The 23,719-nt window shown below is 29.6% G+C and overlaps 5 protein-coding genes and 1 long non-coding RNA gene across 9 annotated transcripts; 4 read left to right on the top strand and 2 right to left on the bottom strand.

Moving 5' to 3' along the window:
* Positions 1–325: 325 nt before the first annotated feature.
* LOC114871280 (nuclear valosin-containing protein-like) lies at positions 326–4,710 on the bottom strand. Its single transcript, XM_029176972.2, has 11 exons — positions 4,381–4,710; positions 3,947–4,168; positions 3,288–3,539; positions 2,852–3,205; positions 2,558–2,777; positions 2,201–2,483; positions 1,665–2,121; positions 1,384–1,551; positions 982–1,308; positions 676–900; positions 326–608 (listed from the first exon to the last, which is right to left on the bottom strand). Exons 1-11 carry the CDS (start codon positions 4,534–4,536, stop codon positions 483–485), a joined length of 2,790 nt encoding a protein of 929 aa, XP_029032805.1. The 5' UTR covers positions 4,537–4,710; the 3' UTR covers positions 326–482.
* Positions 4,711–5,004: 294 nt separating this feature from the next.
* On the top strand, positions 5,005–10,804 carry LOC114871281 (cilia- and flagella-associated protein 410). Of its 4 annotated transcripts, none has more exons than XM_029176973.2 (10): positions 5,005–5,319; positions 5,776–5,841; positions 6,687–6,854; positions 6,925–7,087; positions 7,321–7,392; positions 7,511–7,630; positions 7,878–7,982; positions 8,475–8,783; positions 8,861–8,953; positions 9,032–10,804. In XM_029176973.2, the coding sequence occupies exons 1-10, from the start codon at positions 5,240–5,242 to the stop codon at positions 9,140–9,142; spliced, it is 1,287 nt and encodes a 428-aa protein (XP_029032806.1). In that variant the 5' UTR covers positions 5,005–5,239; the 3' UTR covers positions 9,143–10,804. The 4 variants fall into 4 exon arrangements, with proteins under 4 accessions (XP_029032806.1, XP_029032808.1, XP_029032807.1 ...); XM_029176974.2 differs by having other exon boundaries at positions 5,008–5,319; positions 8,475–8,774; XM_029176975.2 differs by lacking the exon at positions 7,321–7,392.
* Positions 10,805–12,149: 1,345 nt separating this feature from the next.
* LOC114871285 (protein OSCP1) lies at positions 12,150–13,596 on the top strand. The gene is made up of 4 exons (XM_029176985.2): positions 12,150–12,355; positions 12,471–12,790; positions 12,866–13,143; positions 13,204–13,596. Exons 1-4 carry the CDS (start codon positions 12,244–12,246, stop codon positions 13,577–13,579), a joined length of 1,086 nt encoding a protein of 361 aa, XP_029032818.2. The 5' UTR covers positions 12,150–12,243; the 3' UTR covers positions 13,580–13,596.
* LOC114871284 (enoyl-[acyl-carrier-protein] reductase, mitochondrial) lies at positions 13,577–15,665 on the bottom strand. Its single transcript, XM_029176984.2, has 5 exons — positions 15,265–15,665; positions 14,946–15,182; positions 14,646–14,867; positions 14,357–14,587; positions 13,577–14,274 (listed from the first exon to the last, which is right to left on the bottom strand). The coding sequence occupies exons 1-5, from the start codon at positions 15,454–15,456 to the stop codon at positions 14,044–14,046; spliced, it is 1,113 nt and encodes a 370-aa protein (XP_029032817.1). The 5' UTR covers positions 15,457–15,665; the 3' UTR covers positions 13,577–14,043.
* A 288-nt stretch (positions 15,666–15,953) lies between these two features.
* On the top strand, positions 15,954–20,467 carry LOC114871279 (solute carrier family 12 member 9). Its single transcript, XM_029176970.2, has 10 exons — positions 15,954–16,220; positions 16,413–16,692; positions 16,818–16,952; positions 17,118–17,455; positions 17,528–17,741; positions 17,807–18,076; positions 18,160–18,367; positions 18,454–19,242; positions 19,306–19,737; positions 19,821–20,467. Exons 2-10 carry the CDS (start codon positions 16,425–16,427, stop codon positions 20,017–20,019), a joined length of 2,853 nt encoding a protein of 950 aa, XP_029032803.1. The 5' UTR covers positions 15,954–16,220; positions 16,413–16,424; the 3' UTR covers positions 20,020–20,467.
* Positions 20,468–21,172: 705 nt separating this feature from the next.
* Positions 21,173–21,987, top strand: LOC114871245. The gene is made up of 3 exons (XR_003788542.2): positions 21,173–21,265; positions 21,573–21,703; positions 21,847–21,987. It is a non-coding gene; the product is annotated as an uncharacterized LOC114871245 (long non-coding RNA).
* Positions 21,988–23,719: the final 1,732 nt, after the last annotated feature.

Below are 23,719 nucleotides of genomic sequence, written 5' to 3' on the forward strand. Positions count from 1 at the left end.
TTAGGCACTACATATACATGTATAACTTTATGTAAACAAAATAACAGCTAATTTTTATAAACAGATAAAAGATAGTTATAACATATTTATCGACGAAGATTAATATTAGTACAGTAATACATCTAATTCATAATAAAAAGAAATATAATTTTACATTTATTTTGCGTATTAAACTAGTATAGTTCAACTAGAAATTGTTTAAATTAACCAAAAATAAGTTGAACATAAATTACTAAACCAATAATGATATTGCAGGTATTTAATTTTCAATTAAACGTAAAAAAAAACAATTCAGATTTTATCTTTTATTTTGAAACAAATTGAAATTTAACACTACATTTTATTTTAGAATATTAGAGATAAACAGTTCAATTATAAAAATAAAGTTAAGACATACAGTATGTACTTTTATGTTGGGTTTGTCAGATCGAAAGTGTACTTTAAATTGGAAGATTTTTACATACTTATGTAATATTTTTATTTCACGTTTCCATGGGTTCCATAACAACATCCACTATAGGTGTATCAACTGGAGTTTCCATCGGTGTATCATCCAATTTTTTTTTTATCGAATACAGTTTCTTTAATTTCTCGTAATGTTTAATATCCTACGATTTGTTAGTTTGTGTTTTATATAAGCAAAAAATTTGAATAGTAATCATTAAAAGCAATTACCTTTTCCTGAACGGATGGCCTAATTTTATCGAAAGCGCTCAATATATGCCGCATAGAAATTTCTGGTTGTCCGGAATAATGCATATCCATTAAGTCTCTTAATGCTTCTATTCCAGCTTCTCTTATTAATGCTGCCAAATCCGCTCCAGTATAACCATCACATTTACTGTTGTATCCTATTTCTTCAAGATTTACGTCTACAGCCAATTTTGGTTTAGTTGCATTCTGCAAGTACAAATATATTTGTAAGACATATATTTCTTTTTAAATACATTCACTTAATTAATAATTGTATAAGTAAAATACCTTTGTTAATGCTCTTAGAATATCAACACGATCCGCCGATGTAGGCAAATCAACGTATAAAATTTTATCCAGTCTTCCTGGTCTTAATACTGCTGCATCTATAATGTCAGGTCGATTACTTGCAGCCATCAAAAATACCCCCTGTCGTCCTTCAACTCCATCCATTTCAGTAAGCATTTGATTGACAACCCGCGAAGTTGCAGAATTATCGCCTTCTGATCGCCTAGGACATAACGCGTCTAATTCGTCAAAAAATATAACACATGGCGCAGAATTTCTTGCTCTCATAAAACACTGTCGGACTGCTTTTTCACTTTCGCCGACATACTGAAATAGATATATGTATTTACATTGAAAGGTAAAAAGAATTAAATTAATAATTTTAGTAATAACAATTATTACCATATTTAAAAGTTCTGGTCCTTTAACAGAAATAAAATTAATACCCGCTTCATTTGCAATAGCTTTAGCTAACAATGTTTTTCCACAACCAGGTGGACCACATAATAATACTCCAGTAGGTGTTGTTAATCCTAAGGCTGTAAAATGTTCAGAATGTCGAACTGGGGCCTAGAATGTTAAACACAACAGAAAAGAAGAGAAATCAAAAAGAAAATATCTAACACATTTTAAATGTAATACAAATTTGTTCAGATTACTCTAGTAAGTATAATTATAATTACAAGTATAGTCATTTGTAATTCCTCTCTAATATCTCTTAAAGAACCAACATCGTCCCACGTAACATCTGGTACTGTAGCGAAACCTTCTCTCTTGGCCGATGGCTGTATAATACGAAGTGCAGTTTCAAAATCACTATGTTCAATACATAAACTTGAAAGTCGTTCTGAAGGAAGTGGTGGATCATTACGTAACCAAGTAAGTAACCCTGTTAAATCAGGAGATTTGGAATTTTCTTGTATTACATCCATCTCTGTCGTTTGTAGATTATCTGAATTATTTGTCTTGTCTAATTTAGGAACATCAGTTTGATCTGAGGTAGGTGGTTCAATAGTTGCCTCTTCAACTAGATTACCAGAATTCTCAAAATTTTGTGATTCTTTATCAGTATCGTTATTAACTTCCGCTGTTTCTGATGATTTATTATCTGTCGCGGACCTATTTAAGTCTTCAAGTATTCTAAAAAACAGAAATCAATTTATGAAATTATACTTCATTATATTGAATATATTCTTTTAATATATTCATCATTACTTACCTATCTACAGCTGCCATAGCTGCTTCTCTAATTAACGCAACTAAATCGGCACCAACGAAACCTGGTGTAAGTGAAGCAATTGTAGATAAACTAACATTAGGGGCAAGTGCTACTTTTTCTGTATGTACGGCTAAAATTTTTGCTCTAGCTTCTCTATCAGGTATTCCGAGACATACTTCGTGATCAAAACGACCAGCTCTTCTCAATGCTGGATCTAGCGAATCAGGTCGATTTGTTGCCCCAAGTACTAGTACTCTAATACCATTCTCCTTCAAACTCAATTCTATTCAATAAAATATATCACTTGTATTTCAAAATTACATTCATGATTTATTGTAATCTTATGTAGCAACTTACCATCCAAACATGATAGTAATTGCGCTACGATTCTTCTTTCCATTTCTCTTTGAGCTGTAGCCCTATGCGGTGCTACAGCATCAATTTCATCTAAGAAAATGACACAAGGTGCAATTGCAAGTGCTTGTTCAAATAGCTCCCGAATTCTTGCTTCACTTTCCCCTGATACTCCAGCCACTAATTCAGGTGCTGCTACTTTTAATAAAGGTATTCCTAATTCCTAAATTTGACAAATAAATAAACGTAAATAATGAAAAATAAAACATATGTATTTATAATTAACTACTATCTTACTCCTGCAATAGCATATGCTAATAAAGTTTTTCCACAACCAGGTGGACCGTGCAGTAAAAATCCTCTAGGTGGTGATATCCCAAGTTGTTTAAAGATTTCCGGATGTTTCATATGCGCAAGTAATTTACATACAGTATTTAAAACTTTATCATTTCCTCCTATGTCTGTAAATGTGACTTTTGGCTCAGATATGGGTATTCCTTTAGCTTTCTTTGAGAATGTAAAGTGAGTATTATCACTATCTCTATCACGTTGTCGTTTTCTAGTAGAAAGTTCTGTAACTGTTGTCGCTGTTCCTGTTGTTGTTCTTGATCCTCTTCCTGTATCTTTATCATGTTGTGTTTCTTTTATGGGCTATTAAAATGGAACAAAGTGTAGTAAAAAATATTAAGTTGAGAAAACATAGTATAACAAGAAAAGAAGTATTAAAATTTACTGCTTTTGGATGTTGTTCCTTAATTGGTTCAGGTTTTTTTGTACATGAAGATGGGCCAGCTTTTTGTTGCAGATTCTTTTCCGCAACGTCAGGTTCATTTGTTTTATTAGAATTTGCTTCTACTTTGTTCACATCATCGTCGCTACTAATGTCTATAAGTTCTTTATCGCTAGAATTTCCATTTTGTTTATTTTGAGACTTTTTATACATTTTTAATAGCATGCCATCCAACATAGTATTTTGAGGATCTGACTGAAAGCAATTCAATATAATATTTACTACTGTTGTATACCCTATAATATTAATGGAGCGTAGCGAGCGAAGCTCCACTATTAAACGACTGATCGGGATTTTTGTGACATTTTAACTCAAAATCTAGATTATCAATTTTGACCATTATTTACAAGCCGATCACAGTGGTCACTGTGAATGTTTATATAGAATAAAATCAGAGATCAATGGTGTCTTCAAGGAATGGTTATAGAAACTGATACCCATGTTAAGTCTATGAGAGAAATCGGAATTACGCTTAGTAATTAGAGAGATTCGCAAGTAATAGAGTAATTAAAGTTACTTTTACTGCAAATCAATCGTTTTGCTCCAGTATGTCAGCCACGAAGTGGAAGGCAGCCTAGTTTTAATATTACAGATGTAAGTACCTCGACATCAACTTCCTCCTCTTCTTCATCATCATCATAAGCAGGCCAATCCCGGGCGCAATACTTCTTTGCAAACATTTCTGTAAGTTCATCGTACGCTTTGCGTACTAGTGCCCTAAAGGGACCTCTTTTTTTAATACGATAATCACGGTATTTTCTTTGTAAAGCATCTGCCATTTCATTAACATCAATATAGACTTTATTTTCATTTTCATGCATGTACTAAAAGAAAAAAAGATATAATAACATTCCAATCAATAGAAAATAATATATGTATACTTGTAACTCCTTAGAGGTTGTTGTAATGAATTTTGTATTTTTAAATTAATAATTATGTTAATATGCAAGTTACCGCGCAAACAGTAAAAGATCTGCTGGCTTTATGTATATAGTTAAACAGAAATCTTATAAACGTTATGAAATAACCAAATTACCGTTTGTACACGTGAAATTAATAATTGATCTCGTAAATATTTGTGAGAAGAATCAACTTTATGCTTGTTATTCATATTTTTTGATTTATGATCCTCACTGAGCTCTTGTAGTGGGATGATATCAATTGAAGAATTTAATTTCCCAACTTTCTGCATCTTTGCAATGTTAGATGTTATAAACACTTTTATATAAATTAAACGACTATTAAATGTTTGTTATTCTCTCTTCTTAATTTCTTACACGTGCTATCGTGCGAATATCATACACATCTTTTATACTACAAGGTGCTACAAGTGCGTTTTCGGTTTTACAAAACTTCAATTCTTGGCTACAATGAACAGAAAAAAGTATACCATTGAAGCGGGAATAATTTCCCTAGCACGTTAAAGAGCTCGAAATACGGAAAATAGCATGGAACAGAAATACGTGTAATAGTAATTATTACAATAAAAATCGAAAAAGTATTTATTGAAAAACTAAGGTATCCTGCACGGAATGTTTAAGCATTGATGTAATGGTATATTTTATGTCATTTACGTGACTTTCTTGGAACGGTAAAGTTGAATATATTCCAAGAAATTAAACTGAGTTACACTTCTATATTACATTAATGGCCTAGCACACATGCGTACTTTGCTGAGAACAGTCAAGTGTGCATTTTGTGAAAGTTACGCATTGTATTTTTCAACTAGTCAACAGCAAGCCATGTTGGCGACAGGTTTTGATTGCGGTTTCGACTTACGTTTGACAAATTTGTCGTGATGATCTTGATTATATATTTCTTTTAATTATTTCTAACATTTTGCAAGATCTCTTGTTACATTATTTCAATTAATTTTATGAATCATAAATTTCATTATGGTAAAATTAACAGAAGAAATGGTCGTGGCTCGGACACGAATGTCCGACTTCTCTGCTGTGAAGAAACTTAATTGTTGGTAAGCATTTATTAGAATCCTATGCTTTTAAAATGATGTGTTACTTGTTCTCTTATTATTCAATAATTGTTGCATCTTATGAGATTAAAATGACAAGTTCAATGTAGTATGTATATTTTATAGTAGATTCAGCTTGTACGTAATTTGTAATTTCTTATACGTTTCTGTTAAAAGATATATTATTCTAATAGCTAATATATTATTATGTTTCGTTATTTTATTTCTTTTTAATAGTAATAAAGTACTATAATTTGTACTAAGTCTAAAAGTTAAATAATTTATAGATTTTGTGAATCATCAAGGTAAAATTAATTATTTACATATTTAATGCTTAATTTTCATTTAAACTTCTTTAATTATATTACATTGATCTTATTAGAATTAATCTTAATTTGTCATCATAAAATAATTGTTAATTTATACTTGTTTATTTATCTTGATGTATTATTAATGTAGGGGTACAGAACTGACTGATGTAAGCATTTTAAGGAAAATGAAAAATGTGGAAGTACTGTCATTAAGGTGAGAAAATAAAGTATTATAATTTATAATATAAACGTTATCTTCTTTACATATTGCTTATTTATTTCATACATGTAAACGTTGTTTAGACAAGAAGGTTTAATAATAATTATTACATTGCTTGTATTACAGCAATGAGCTCAGTCATTTAAAACTTTTAGTATTGCAAAGACTCTAATGCACTCCTACTATGGACATGTTTATATAAAACTCAAGATCATAGGTACAGCCCACAACTTCAGAAGTTGTTCTACCCACACATTTTGAATTCATTGTAATATATTTCAATGCTATTAAAGAAAACTAAAACTGATCTTACCCAAATAAATACATTTTCATTTATAAATCTGTATTAGTTTAGAAATGATATTTATGATTAATGTTAATTGTAGGAATTGTAACTAGTAAAAGTAATATTAATTTTCCTTCTGCACATTTGATGTTGAATAGTTTTTTTTTATAGTATAAATGTTTTATTTTATAGTAGTTACATTTCACTTTATCAAAGTTTAAGGCTAAATATAAATTTTTTTTTATAACTTTATAGTAAAAGTACATATGTGTTTATTATGTTATTGAAAATATATTAAAGAATTTTATTTTATTGAAATATTCATTTTGTATGTATTTGTAGATAAGTCTTTTTGTAATTCTTATTAAATACTTGAATAATGTATAATGTATGTTCAGAATATGTGGTATTAAAATTCATATCCAACTTAGTTCATAAGTAGATTAACAAATGTGATGAAAATATTTATATAAAAAAGTAATACTGTAAAAATATTAAAATTGGAAGTTGCAGCAATAATATATGTCTATAAGTTACTTTTATTTATTTTCAGTGTAAATAATATCAATACTCTTGCTGATTTTCAATACTGTTTAAGTCTTCAAGATTTGTTTGTAAGAAAAAATAATATTAAAGATTTGAATGAAGTTTGTTACCTTCAAGGATTACCTCACTTACGAAATCTATGGCTTGGTGAAAATCCTTGTGCTGAAAAAGACGGGTATAGTAAATTTTATTAAATTATGTGGTAATTGTTGAATAGAAATTTTAATTGATTAATCTGTTTCCAGATATCGAATGGCTGTTTTGAGAGCTTTGCCAAACTTACAAAAACTTGATGACAAAGTGGTATCACCTGAGGAAGTGCAAACTGCATTAACAAGGGGTCGAATTTTAGTTCATCCTCTTGATATGGATGCATCTCCACCACAGTCAGATACAGTTAGTCCAGAAGTAAGATCATTCATACAAATATTATATAAATCATTTATTACTTTATTGTAGAATATTCATATTAAAATTTGTAACTGAAGTAGGTAACTAAACTTTAACTTATGTATTGTAACATATAAAAATATTTAGTAAGGTATAATTTTATTTAATTCCATCAGAAATTTGTAACAAAGCATTTTTCTAATGCATTTTTAACAATTGTTCTAACATTTCAATAACATTTACATAATTAGGATATTGCTACCGAATATATTGGAGAACCGGAAGGTATAAGACATCGAAGATATAGTTCCTCAAGTGATCAGGTAACATGAGCTTTATAGTATTCTAACTTATTTTACAAATATTTTATCCGTGATAATTAAAATTTTCATACACAACTCTGTATGTTTCAACAAAGTAACTTTTTATATTTGTTCACAGAGAAGTTTTGAAGAACCACAACATACTCAAGAAGAATATCATGATCCAGATCATAGAAATGCAAATTACAGTACTTCACCATCTCATCATTATTCACAAAATAATCAATATACATATGAAGTAAGTCAATTAATTATATATTATTTACTTTTGCATGAGAACAGGTTTTTACTAATAGGCTTTTATGTGTAAAAGAAATCAATCAGATTATTCTACTTTTAATGGATCGCTTTTATTTACTTGGTAAATTTAGAAGCATAATTTAACTTTTTCTCTTAGTAATAATTGTTAAGTGAAATAATTAAGTTAATATTTAACGACTAAGTACAATTATATTGTTGCTACTTTTACCATCATAAACTGACAGCTACAGAATGGACAGTCAAAGAATCAAAGCAAAGACGACACTGCACGTACAGAGTCACGCAGCGTCAATGAAAGCGTGGCCACTAACACTATTGAAATAATCAAGGTACATCTTAGAATGCACAAATGTTTGTGCGATATAGTAGTTTGTTTCTAGAGCTACTTTGTTAGTCTTTTATGTTCATTAGTTTTAGTTTTATAGTACCTACAATTAATCAGTTAGTGGCATATAATTATCAGCAGCAAATAGATAAGAAGCAAAGAGCACCGAAAAAACTGTGAATCTGTTAGATATGTAGGACTACTTTGATTTGAGAAAGATTTTAAACAAAATGAATAGTAAAAATATTGTATAAAATATCTCTGATCTTACCTGAAAGATCTGTCTTTTCGATAATTTTTTTCATATTATAATTATGAAAATAATTATCCTATGTATGCTATGTAATAGTGCAATACTTCAAGCAGTGAGATTTAAACAAATTTGGAAGTAAATTATGTTTATTGTATCTGTTATATTCAAAAACATAAAACAGAAATGTTTATTATTAAAAATATATATGTTAGAGGAGATTCGTTATGTTAAAATAAATTTTAGGAATACGATGATCGACCAGCAGTTTCAAGACACAATGGAGATTATGATGAAAGACGAAATTATGTGGAGTATAGCAACAACGATACCCCTCAACGTTCTTATCCACCAACATCTCCTCGAATGCAGTTCTCGGCGAATGAATCCATAGATGATAGACGTGCAGAGAGAAACCATTATGATTATGATAATAGATTGAAACCAGAATATGAAGAACATCATGATCAAAGGATAAAGTCAGATTATGAGGAACATCAACCACCATCTCAGCCTAGACGAATGGCTGTTCATAATGCCGAAAGGGTTAGAATTGTAATTGTTATCGATTTTAATTAGAAATCTATTGAAGTGGTTTAAAATAAAATATGAACAATTTCTCAATGCTGCAGGAAGATTCATCTCAAGTGCCTGGATGGATAAGACATTCTGAGAAGGACAAATGTAGATCCCAATTTCATTATCACAGGAGACCTGTTACAAGAGTATGTTTCATAATTAGTTTATATAAAGCTAAGGGTATAGAATAAAAGTAACATTTTATACATATACTTTGATTTTAGAACTCAAACATATTGTCAGCTGTATTATGCTTGGTTAAAGAGCTTGACTATCCAAGTTTGGAAGTGGTAGAAATGGCTGTTAGAAACCGAATGGATGAATTGGAGGAATGATGTTTCTGACGCCGTCCCCAAAACACCCAGGGGACGGTCGCCTTCTCTCACATAGGCAGCATTTCCTCGATTCCAAGTCCAGAGTTCTCGGATTCTATTGACGCTGCAGTAATTTCTTGCCAGTGTGTTGATAATGACGCAAATTTAAATCTTGACCATCATTCGTGTAATAGGCATTCAATGGATGACAATGTTGATAAACGTCAGACTCGTCATAATGGATGTGCGGAAAGTTGTTCGATGCGAAGCCCAAAAAATGTATCCATCAATTCAACATCAAGGTATTTCGGAAATAATCAATATATGTATAAAATCAGAGACTCAGTACCGGATAACTTGATGTCGGTAGTTAATAATTGCGAAGAGAAAAAGGCCAATGATGTTAGAAGAGTGGCTAGTAGTGACAGTATCCCGAAAGGTAGTTATAATGGATTAACTTTGAGTCCAGGATGTAGGGTTTTAAGTCAGGATTGCGTAAGAAGATCGAAAAGCCCTGATATTAGAAACACGGTTGTCCCTCTTCGTTACATTCAATCGGCAAAAGGGACTTGGACATACAATTTGTAAATTAAAATATAAGCTACATTAATATTCTGTCGAAACAGAAAGATTCTTGATGAAATATGTTTCGAGAGATTCCTAAATATTATTAAGATAATCAGTGTATAAGTTAAAAGAAATGATATAGTTTCGTCCATTCTCTGGACAAAGAATACACACATACATATATGTAGATAAGAAATTATAGACTCTGAATGGTTATATTCTACCAGTGTCACGAATTTATTCGAACTTCATCTTAAAATGGATGTATTTCCACTTTCAAAGTTCTTTTCGCTCAGCAATTTTAAGGAAATTAAGTTTCCTTGGATTTCTTTGCGAATACGCTGTGATATTGACCCATTGTTCGATGTTAAATTCAGCATTTAATCATTTTTCGAGATAATTATTTCGAGTTGTATAGTTAGAATTGGTTTTTCTATTATATTCGTAACTAAAATTGAGTTACTATTGAAATAAATTCATAATTTAATATTTTATAGTATCTTCTGTTTCGATTGCTTCTTTCAACTTTTTTTTTACCAAAGGAAAAACATTCAAACAAGTCCCTTTATATACGATAATACATTAGATACAGTACGTGAGCATCTTCAAAATGGCAGCAGGTTTATATATTTTAGATAAATGATATAAAAATCAAAGGTAATGAATTTTACATAGTTTAAAATGATATTAATTTCCTTTTTTTCAGTTCTGGCACACATAATGAATTTGATTTAAAATGCTTTTTATAATTGTTTTGTGAATGATTGACTATCTGTTTTCAAAAATTGTCTATAAATTACAATGTAAGGTATTTAATTAATACTTTGTACATAAAGCATACAATCAAAGGCAAGTTTAATATTTTTTATTCGTGATGAATCAAGTATTTTTTTAAATTGTAGATAACTTTTAGTTAAGTAAAATATTCTACTTATGTTTGATGCCAGCAGACACGTAACTTTTATGATGTGCAATAATTTATAAAATAAAATATTACGTAAATGTATGTATGTACATGTGTACAGGGTACTTGACAATTTTTGGACAGTATGTTTAATAATTATTATAATAGAATACTGTTGAATATCATTAAATATTATAACTGCTTTTTTTTAACAAACAGTTTTATTTACATCTACTTAAAAAAAAACAACTTTTAAATCTGTATAAAAATTCTATTTAATGCTACTTATTATTATTTTTGTTGTACCTTAAATTCTGTTATACATACACATTAGCGAAGTATGAAGCTCAGTAATACCTTCGTTAAAATATATTAAGTTCTAAATGAAATTGTACTTAAAATAGTATTACAGAATATTTGGAGAACAAGTCTGTGCAGCAACATGTACTATAGATTAATTATTAGACTGATAAAAGTGTATGGCATATTTTTTGGAAAGAAATCGTCGTATGTTACAAATAGGTAAATAGAGAAAATAATTGAACAAGTGACAAGGCTACTAAATTCTTTCTACAATATAAACCGTTCCATATAACTAAGCCACTTTTGAACTTAGATTTAAGATATTTTATAAAGACGAGGAACGCAATATCTTTTGTTGTTATATAACCGTCCACTTGTATTATTTTATACTGATTAATGTTATTGTTATTTAATACTGTTACAAGAACAAATATTATACTTAATTACTTAATAGCTGTTTAGTATATAATGCAGATATTAAACATTCTTTGTTTTTCTGATTTAAAGGAATGTTTCCAATTTTACATAAAGAAAAGGCGCAATGTGTCTTTACATTTGGACGTAAATTAATATCGTCAAAATTTTGAATTGAAATTCCACTATTGAAAATTGTTGCTTAAAATTCGTTAATTTATAAATACAGTGTTTGTTGATAATTAACCATTAAATTGTTAATTACCATCAGATGTTTTTTCTATAATTATACAATTATAATAACTTATTACAGTTACAATATTAAGGTGTTTTGAAAAATAAATTAATTATAAAAACTACTAATACTGGATTGTTATGTTCAAGGAAATATTTGTCTTTACCTTATAGCTCTTTTCTTTTATCTCCTTTCCTATCTTCTGCCATTACTTAAGTACAACGTTCAATCCACCTTTTGTAAAAGGAAAGACCACTGCCGTAGAGAGTAGAGTGTTCTCAACAGCTCCAGTTTTATTGCTTTATACGCAGAAAACTATAAACTAATGATAAGTAATAACATGTTTCATAATTACATCTTAATATATTTAGAATCCAGTACTTTGATTCTTGTTTATACTAACATCAGCTTTTCCTGTTACAGGTATCTGGAGATGGGACTATCTGGTTGAGCACTTAGAAGAAAGAAACTTTCTTTTGTTTTTAACTTATTTCATAATTTTGGGAATGAAAAAACGTGTAAAAGTTCATTGATTAAGTTACACCACATTGATCGACCTCGCCTTTCAACTGTACTACATCACTTAGGTGTGTATACTTCTGTCACCAGGACAACGGTATTAGTAAACTACATAATGTATGCTTCAAACCAGTAGTCAGTAGTACTTTATACTTAAAGTGAATATTCATTGTAATAAAAATGTCTTTATGTGCGACTCCAATTCTTTATTTAAATATGGGTGGGGAAATGTTATATGTTCTACGACAAAGATTAAAGGCACAGGGGATCAATGTTGATAAAACTATACAAGGCTAGTTTAGTACAATGCAAAAAAAAAATTCTGCCTGTTACCTCCAATATATAATTTTGTTTTATAATAATGTATATTTCAGTTGATATTACAAAATTTCTATTTTGTTTTTTAGTATTGGATGATGTGACTGCTGCTTTACTTAATCCAAAAATATTGTCTTGTATATTTGAAGAAAAACCTTTGACTGAAATACCTGTCCTGAGGCCTACTTTAGAATGTGTTGTATTATCTTCAATTATGAAGCTTGATAAAAATAGTATGAATAAATTATTTGATCTAATGATTATGATGGTCAAATATCAACTAACTGCAGTCACGGGCCCCGTAGAAGTTATCTTATCAACATTAAATCACACGGATGCGATGCGTGATATGGTCAGTCATCCTGATGCTCAGCGTTGTGCGGGATTAGTACATCAGATGATAGTTGATGTAAGCAAGTTGTTACTCGATGAAATTATTTATGTATACTGATTTTTTCAAAACAATTTACTGATTATTTTACAGTTTTATGGTACTTTTACTTTGGAGGAAATTTGGAATGCCAGAAATTGTTGTCTGAAAGAATTAGAACCATATTGTATACGGGTATCTATTCTTCTTAGACTTGGATTACAAAATGATGATGGTAGTTTCAATATAAAACATCACAAGTACAATGAAAAATATGAAGAAAATAAAGATCATCTTTCTAGCTTAAAACTATGTGATGTGGATCTTAAAACTTATTGTAATGATTCTTTTAATCTTTTTGGTGAACGCGGTACATTATTAGGAAAGAATATGTAAGTAAATAAAAGTAAATGTACTAAAAAATACTGACACGTTAAATACGTATTATATAGGTACTCAATGATGCACGACATATCAAAATTTGCTTCTGAGCAAGAAAATGATAATTATTTAAAAGAGTGTGGTACAAGAGCAGAACTTGGTATGTTAGCTGTCCAACTGGGGACTGAAGAAGCTTCGTATAAACGTCCTTTTAGTTTGAATTTACTATCAAACGAAGATAATAACAATGCAAGTGTAAAAAAAGAGGATGCTAATTATAAAGAAGATAGCGAAGATGATACGACGATTATGAAGCAGGAGAAAACGAAATTTAACGAGGATTATAAAACGAAACTTGATAGTATACGTGCAGATCTTTTTGAGGATGAACATGAAGGAATAAATCATAATATGGATTTATTAGAACTTCTAGACAAAACAGAATAATTTTTCTTAATTTATTTCCAAATTACACTAATAATTAAATAACAAATAAACAAAATATTCTTATACATTTGCTCTACAGTTATACAACTGCTTTGTACATGATGGTACAATTTTTTATAATACACAAATTTATTATTCATGCAACATAAAGGAATATATTTAATATACTAATTCACTGATTAATTATTGATATTAATCAAAATAGCTGTTTTGTAATTATTTTAGCAACAATTTATGTAAATTTGCTATGTCTGATGTTACATTTATTATGTGTTGAATTTTCGATCGTGAGTTGTATTTAAGATATTAATTAATTATTTTAAGTTAGATTTTGAATTAAATTTTTCGCATTATAAAATACGTATTATAAAAATTACAAAGCCATTATTTTTTGGAAAAGATGCAATAGCTGTGTTAAGAAGTTATTAGATTCTTCTTTCTTGGAAAGAAGAATTTTATTCATTTTAAGGTTTGGTCAGATCCAAAATATACTTTACCCCAGTTTTACCATTCACATTAAGTACATTTGTAACAGCTTCTTGATACTGGCAAAATGGAACCAATTTATGTGGTGGAGCTTTTAATTTTTTATCTCTGAATAATGCTCCTAATTCATTATACATATTTATCCGTTCTTGCGAATTCATATTCGCCTTTGTCCATGCTGTCATCCAAAATCCTTTTAAAGTAATGTCCTATTGATATTATGAAATCATTAAAAGAATGTTATCAATTATAATATTAAGTATTTTACAGGTTTTAGTTAACATATAGTACCTTGAAAATAAGTGCAGAAGTAGCAACTGTTAAAGGTTCTCTAGACATGCCACCGTAAGTTACCATAATTCCTCCATGTGGTAAATGCCGCATCACTTCCACTGCATTTTGCCCACATATACAGTTAAGAGCTAATTTTGGTGATGGTAACTTTTTGCTTTTAAAAATTTGAGTCTTTCTTATTTCGTCTTCAGTAAGTACTTCATCTGCACCCAAACTAATTAAGTAATCCTGAAAAATATTTAAAATTACAAACAATTACAAGTTCTACTTCTCAATCTATTTATACCTTCAACTCTTTTATGTCTGGCCTATCTCTAACAACATTAACAGATCTATAATTCCATGCTTTACACAACTGTATAACAATTTGCCCAACTGCAGAATTTCCACCATTCTGGATCACAGTGTCTCCAGGTACCAGTGGTACAAAATCTTTAAGCATTCTGTATGCAGTACATGGATTGACATTTAACATACTAGCTTCTACAGTGCCAACATCTTTTGGAACCTGAAATTATAATACAATTCGTTGTATTGTTATAATAGATCTAGGTATGCTAACTTTATATTAAAACTTATTTTCCACCTTCAAAAGTTCTTCTGACTTGTAATTTGCATGAGTTCTCCAGGTCCCTAAATTCACACCATTTGGAATAACTTTATCACCAACATTTAAACCCTTCACGTCAGACCCAATGGCTATTACTTCACCTACTCCTTCATTTCCTGGAATAGCTGGCAAAGGTGGTTTACTTGGATATTTACCCTGTATGGTATTGATGTCTGCTGGATTAACAGGGGCTAACAACCATTTTACAGAAACCTTTAATAAGAATAATTTACATCATTTGTTATAATATAAAAAGGTATTATGTTGGCTTAATTATTATATTTAATTTGTTTACTTGGTTGCTTTCTGGTTGATTAATAGTTTGTGTTGTAAAATGTAAAACATCCACAGGTTCTCCATATTCCTTGTAAAACAACGATTTTACAGACTCCGTTTTTATAGCTGTATTCATTTGGCGAGCTACTAACAAATTTTTTGCAATCGACCGTGATAACGGTAGAACTAATTTTCTTATACATATAACCATTTTTTTATTGGTTATATTTAATGAAGCTGATCTGATATTTATTGTAATGTTTAAAAGATAAGTGATTGCATACGCTTCCTTCAAATTTTAGGTCTTTCGAAGGGTTATGATAACAATAATAGATACATATATATAATTATAAATTCGTATATAATGTAGATTTAAACTATTAAGAAGTCTCACTTAACATATTATCACTAAAAGAAAGAAATCTTAACAGTTTTAACGAAAATACAATGTTAATTGATTTATAACATTTGATTTCTCATTGACAGCACTTTACAGCTAATAACATTTATGTTCCTTAATTCAATAAATTGTATTTTTCAATTATTTATTGAAATAAATATTTATTTTATTCATTTTTGCTAATGTTTTACAATTATGAAATTATACTCAATGTCAAAATTACATAGTTTTGAATAATTGTCAGTAATACCAAATGTATACAGGTGAATGTTCTTTTGAGTAAATAGGGAATTTAAACAATGTACATATTTACAAAATGAAAAATAAAAACAATAAAATAAAATGTGATAATCTGTAATCTTGAGAAATAATCGCATTACTCATTAGGTGAAGAGGAAGTTTTAAATCAGTATGTAACTTCCTGATGTGAGTTTAACAACCTCTAACTTGTACAGTTACAGCTGTTATATGACATTTTAATAGATGACATCATAAGTTTTATATTTTATGCTTAACAGTTTTGTATATTGTTATGTAAATAAAGATATAAGTACGTGTATTATTATAATACCCAGGTAATTTGTCTATGAATATTTGTAATCATTATATTTAAGTTTTTATCATTTGTTATAACTATGTTATAGCCCTGTTTAAGATTACAAATAACTTAAAAGTGCTTATAAAATCAAGTGAATGAACAATGTAACTTGAGTTAACAGATATATCATTGTTATTATACTATGCTCTTTTGGAACTTATCTTTTCAGAAACTAGTAAAAATGATAGCATCAGAAGTAGGTTCAACAAATAATGAACCTGTGCAGATCAAGATTAATAGCGAAAAAGATCCACTCATTCATGGAAGAAGTGTTCTTTATAGATTAAGTAATTTCTTTAGGTTTGGAAGGGTACAGAATATAGAAGGAGATGGATATGTTGAATTTGGTAGCTTAGGCACAGACAATGGTCGTACTTTAGGAACATTTGCTGGAGTATTTAGTCCTGTTGCTTTATCCATGTTCAGTGCCTTAGTTTTTATAAGAATGGGTAAGAACAAACATAATACTAAGTTATATGTAAAACTAAGCTCTACATATTGTATATTTAGACACTTATATATTATAAGTTATTATATGTTTTTATATTAATTTCATATTGTCTTTGTATTACAGGGTACATTGTAGGTAATGCTGGATTACTTGTAACTTTGACACAGTTCATAATTGCATATGGAATTTTAGTATTTACTGTAGCATCTGTATGTGCAATTTCAACAAATGGAGCAGTTGAAGGAGGTGGGGCATACTGTATCCTTTATTTCTAAAGTATTATTATTGTTTTCAGTAATTAGTAAAGTACCAAATTGATGAAGTACTTTTTCTGTATATCACAAAATCATTATGATGATAGTGATAATAAGACCTTGTGAAACCGTTTATATACAATAATTTTTCTTAATAAACATTATGTAGTTATGATCAGCCGTACACTTGGACCAGAATTTGGTGGTTCCATTGGGACATTATTTTTTATGGCTAATATTGTATCAAGTGCACTTTGTATATCTGGTTGTGCTGAAGGATTGATAGAAAATTTTGGGCCATCTGGTTATCTGGCTGGAAAAAGTGCTCTGATACCAGATGGTAGATGGTGGAGATTTTTATATTGTTCTGTACTGAATACTGCCAATTTACTAGTATGTTTGATAGGTGCAGCAATGTTTGCAAAAACTAGTGTTGCAATTTTGGCTGTTGTTTGTGTTTGTTTGACAAGCGTTTTTATAAGCTTTTTAGCACAAGGATATATGGAGGTAATTATATAAATTGGAGAAACAATAACTTATCAGTTGAAGACAGGGTAAATAATGTATCTTTTATTGTAGATACCAATTCCAGATGCAAATATATTGGTCCAAAATGCAACTTATCACGTTAATGGCACTTATACAGGACTATTATCATCTACCCTTATTAGTAATCTTTATTCAAATTATAGCCCTGATTATTCAAGTGGAGGAGTAATGACTGATTTTGCAAGTGTTTTTGGTGTACTGTTTAGCGGTGTTACCGGTATAATGGCTGGAGCTAACATGAGTGGTAAATATTTAAGAACAATAATGCATATTTATTTGTATCTACATGTAAATTATTAATATTTATAGGTGAATTAAAAAATCCCGGAAGAAACATTCCACGTGGCACTTTGTCGGCAGTATTATTTACATTTATTTGTTACATCTTATTATCTATTTTCACTGCTGCAACTACAAGTCGATTTTTATTGCAAAACAACTTTATGTACATGATGCCAATTAATATTTGGCCACCATTTGTAGCAGTTGGTATATTAACAGCAACATTTAGTGCAGGTTTAAGTAACTTGATAGGCTCAAGTAGAGTCTTAGAAGCACTGGCAAAGGATAATGTGTTTGGTAAATAATTAAAGTCTAAAGTTAAATAATCTTCTTTAAAACTTTTTAACTTTTTAAAAATCTAACATTCTTAATATTTACAGGATCTGGATTGAATTTTATTACACAAGGAACATGGAAAGGAAATCCAATTGCTGCAGTTTTCACTTCATGGACCTTAGTTCAAATAATTTTACTTGTAGGTTCTTTGAATACTATTGCTCAGATTAATTCGGTATTATTTTTGTTAAGTTACTTGGCTACCAATTTGGCTTGTCTTGGGCTTGAACTTGCAAGTGCTCCAAACTTCAGGTATTCTTTAATTCGAATTTACGTTATTCAAAGTAATCAGTATAAAAGTTGAAACAAACCGATTTAAATGTTTTTATTTTTTACAGACCAACATTTAATTATTTTACATGGTATACAGCAACAATCGGACTTCTTGGTACATTGATAATGATGTTTGTCATAAATAGTATCTACGCTTCCAGTAGTGTTATATTGTGCTTAATATTAATCATTGTACTGCATTTATTTTCTCCAAGCAAAAATGCCCCCTGGGGAAGCATATCTCAAGCACTTATATTCCACCAAGTTAGAAAGTATTTATTAATGTTAGATTCTCGTAAAGATCATGTGAAATTTTGGCGGCCGCAAATGCTTCTAATGGTAGCTTCTCCGCGATCAGCGTGTCCACTTATTGATTTTGTAAATGATTTGAAAAAAGGAGGACTATACGTAATAGGACATGTAAAAGTCGGAGAATTTTTAGGTCAAAATATTGATCCCACTATAGAAGAATACCCGCATTGGTTGAGTTTAGTTGATCATATGAAAGTCAAAGCATTTGTCGAACTAACAATTACAAAAACCGTACGCGAAGGATTACACCATTTAATCAGAATATCTGGAATGGGAGCAATGAAACCAAATACAATTGTTCTTGGTTTTTACGATGAAGAAGCTCCGGTAGACTTCTTCAAAAATTCTCCATATGCAACAGACTTATTTGAAAATGTCTCAGCATTACCAAATAGCAATGTATTTCCGTTGAGACAAACAAATCCAGAAAAATTTTTAGATCCTATACAATATGTGGGGATGTGTTCAGACGTTTTGAAAATGAAGAAAAATTTATGCTTATGTAGAAATTTCCATATGTTAAATAAATCGCAAATAACAAAGTGAGTATACAATTGATATATAATTATATTGATTTTTTTTTATAAATAAATTCTTTGTTACAGGAATTCTTCCTTGAAATATATTGACGTATGGCCTGTGAACTTTTTCCAACCAACAGATCAAGATCCATTCGATACAACATCATTGTTTATGCTTCAACTTGCATGTATCATTAATATGGTACCCGTTTGGAAAAATTTGCATCTTAGAGTATTTCATTGTGAAATTTCAGATAGCAATGCAAGTTTGAGTACTTCAGACTCGCAAAATTCGATTAGCGAACATCCAAAAATATCTAACGAGCATCGCATTAAAAAGTTGTTAAATATGTTGAGAATATCTGCATCTATCAAAAAAATTCCTGATTGGGGAACACAAGTACGTGGGTTAGAAGGTAGATCACTTATGGAACCAAGTGTGGAAAATCAATATGAATCAAGCACTGAAAGCAATGATAATGTATTAAGCAACATATCACGTACTTATATTTTAAGGTACTTGTTTAAACATATTAATTATTGTATAAATTTAAACATAAGTACATATTATTTTATAATTTTATAATTATATTTTTTAGTGTAAATCAATTAATTCGGCAACATTCTTCTCAAACTGCGACAACGTTTATTTATTTACCTGCTCCACCAGCATCAAATAGCTGGGATGAAAATATAATGTATCGGCAATACCTTCAATTGTTGACAGAATTAACGGCAGATTTACCACCTATAGTATTAGTACACGGTGTTAGTGCTGTTACATCAACAACATTATAACGATATGTATGTGTATATTCATACATATAATTTTACAAAAGAAAGTATTATTTAGTGATTAACTTTTGTGGCTTTAAGTTATTATTATGTGATCTATGCTTTTAATTGTCAAATGCATTGACATCTAAATCAAAAAAATATTAGGAATATTTGATTTTACAGTTCTTTTTTATTACCAAGCTTGATTTAATAATTCAACAATAATAATGCTTTCTTATTGTAATAAGAAAATTTTAATCTTATAACAAATATATAGTTTATTACTGTGATAACGAACTTATCCTATAAGAGATTTCCAAAAGTACATATTTTTTAAATATATAATATATATTTACTGAAGCACATGTAAACTGTATCCTAACACACTCATACATGAAACTATTTCTATACCAGTTTTTTGTATCACATTTAAAAACAAAATAAAATTGTTAGGTGTAATAAAAGCGAATGTGAGATTAAATTCTTTAACAGTACATCTGCCTGAAAAATATAAAGAGTTATAATATTGGAAGGTGAAGTAGCAGCATCATAATTTTTTGTTAAATATTTATTGTTAAATTGTGTTTGAATAAAATTTTTTGTTTTGATTTGTGGCGCCATCTATCATTGATGATTGAAGTAGTATTTTCGGATATTGCTTTATAAAATAAATTGTCATTTTTAATATTTTATATAATTTATCATAGTTATCTTAATCTTATTTAAAACATGTAACATTCCACCATCTTTTAAAATTGTTATAAAAAAAGTCTGTGATAAAAAGTAAGGTTCTCATATCCGGGTAAGAAAGGTAGCATTCCTTTTCAGGGTATATGTATATTCCTAAATTTTGATTTTCTACATTTTAAATTCTATAAAACTACTAAGCAAACTTGTATAACTTGTTATTCGTTAATTTTATGACATAATATAACAATAATTTCGATAACATTAAATTATAACAACTGTTTTCATGGTTTACATGTATTGTTTCAATATTTAGGTATTAATAAATCATTCAATATTGATGTAAATCTTTTATAAATTTCAAGGCAAAAATAATTTATTATAATAATTGTAAAATTTTAATGGAATCTTTATATGGTATTTTAATTTGATGTTATTAATTGTTTAGGAAAGAAAAATCATAGTAGTAGAATTTAAATCCCCGTCCCCCCTCCCCTGATGTCGAAGGATGTTCGTAATCTTCAGTCGTTTGCTGGACGCTGAAGTGTAAACATTGTGTGTTAACGTCTTTCACATCAAGGTATATAAATTTTAATTATTCTTACCAAATTCCATTTACTCATTATTACAATGTTAATTAGCTTCAATTAGTTGTTTTTCTTCAATATTTAAGGATTTTTAATTACTATTTTACTTTAACGAAAATAAAATTGACCTCTTCGACTTTCTACGTTGCACATTTAGTTCCGATTACTCCATATATGGACATTTTTTGACTAAATTTTTATTGTTATATAATTGGTACATAACGAATTACAATTTGATTATAGTACAGCTGTATTTATTGCATCGCATTGCTTTAAATTTGCATTTTAAATATGTTTCAGATCAGTGATTGAAAATCGAATGAAAGTGACGCGCCAGCGACCGCCATGACACTTGGCGATCAGTTACTTGAGCTTCGCACGGTTAGATGACGCCATTAGTCCATTTGAGAGTTTAAAACGAGAAAGAACAGGTAAAATTTCAAAATCTATTATAAACATTGAACAACAATATACATATTCACTATCTTGTCACTAAATTATAATTGAATCGTTGTTAATCATGGAAATGGCACATAATTTAATTTGTTTAAAATTCACTTCTTTACTGTTACAGATTTTTTGTGACACAATGGAGTGTTCTTCCGAGGTTCGCAAAGTCATCCAGGGTTTTCCAAGGTTCTGCAAGGTCATCCAGGGTTCTCCATGGTTCTCCAAGGTCATCTATTCTCTTCCAAGGTGCACTCATTCTCTACATTCGGTGAGTCGTATGTTTTTTTATTCCTCTGGTCTCTCATCATGTCGTAGGACGAATGGTCCAAATCGACATGGGTGACTAGTTGTATACGTGATTTTTAGCGAGCATAGTGACCACAGGTGTACTTATACCTGTGAGTAGTAACTATTTTCTGTGTTTTATTTCTGACTTTAGGCTAGGGTCTTCTTGTACTTATAAATTTTTTATAATACAATTAAATATTAGCAATCTGTTAATATGTTAATTATGTACAAGAAGGCATTTTACAACGAGTAAATTCCGAAATACTTTATTTAATACTATTTAATACTCAAATTCAGTTTTGTTTATTGATATGTCATAAATAAATACGATATTTTATTTTGAAAAAAAGATAAATAATGAAATAATATTAAAATTCTACTATAAATAGATCAACGTTTCCCAATTTTGCATATTCAAAAATATTAATTAACATTAATGAAATGAAATATTCTGATTATTTATCATAATTTATTTCAGAAATGATCAATTTCATGTAGGTATACACAATTTATAAAGTACATGAAAAATGAAAGATTTATATAAATTTTGCACATGAAAATAAAGAAATATATCAGTACTTTTTAACACAATGATGGCTATCACTTGCCAGTCGATTCCAGGAAAATGGTACGTACACTTATGGTATGCAAGGTGTATGTTAAGCTTGGATGTCGGAGGCGTCCCGGGACGTTCTCCCTAGTGTAGGCTTTTTGCGTCCAAGCAGTGTGCATGAGAATCGTTTAATGAATGTGTTGGTGTGAATGATTTTCGTCAATTTTTTAAATACTGCTTTAGGTAGGCAGGTAGTTTATTTTCTGGTATGTGTGTGTTTAGTTCTAAGTAGGTAGAACTGAGATGAAAAATTAAAAATAAAGCTGGTGCAAATAGAACTTATCATTTGCTTCTGGCTTTATCTTTGAATTTTTCAAATTCGAAGACTTTTTAAGTCACGACGATACGGTTGAAACGAATATTCTGCTCGAGATTAGTTGTTCTTTGATGTACTTGGCGATTCTTTTTCTTGTTTTGTGTCTCGTGTTGTCGTTGAGGAAATCTCGAGCACTTAGGCTTAAGTTTCAGCGGGCATTGCGCCCGAAGAGAGAAGAGGCTATATGCCGAAGAGGCCCGGCAATTTGCCATTGAAGAGGGCAACTACTAATGGCTTGCCATCCGAGGATGGAAAGTCATTTTTGTTACTACTTTGTCACTGTGCTCGCTTTGTAGTTGTAGTAGTAGTAGATTTTCAGCTGCTGACCTTTGATGCTGGGCGAATCGCGGTTTTAATTAGTGTTGCGAATTTTAAATATACGCGTTGTCTTTTATTTTTAAATATAAAATAGAGTTTTGATTTGAGTATTAATTGTTGATGATTACCTTACAATTAGTGTCGCGAATAAATACTAACGCGTTGTCAGTTAAATTATTAATTTTATAATTTCTAATATTAATATTTAATAGTGTCTAATTTATTGAATTGATAATTAGATTTTTTTTGATAATAGTGTTGCGAATTACGAATACGTGATTGTTTTGCAGTAGTATAACTTTTTGATTAGCGTTGCGTTATTTCATAGAATGCCCAACATTTTCCACTAGGATCAAGAAGAAGATCTATAACTGGTATATCGCAGCTTTGGATTGGCTGCACGTATTACAAACTATACGGGTATATAGTATTTGAATAGTGTTGCGTACAATAAAGCTTTTG

This window comes from Osmia bicornis, chromosome 10 (assembly GCF_907164935.1).
Source record: "Osmia bicornis bicornis chromosome 10, iOsmBic2.1, whole genome shotgun sequence".
NCBI lineage: Eukaryota > Metazoa > Arthropoda > Insecta > Hymenoptera > Megachilidae > Osmia > Osmia bicornis.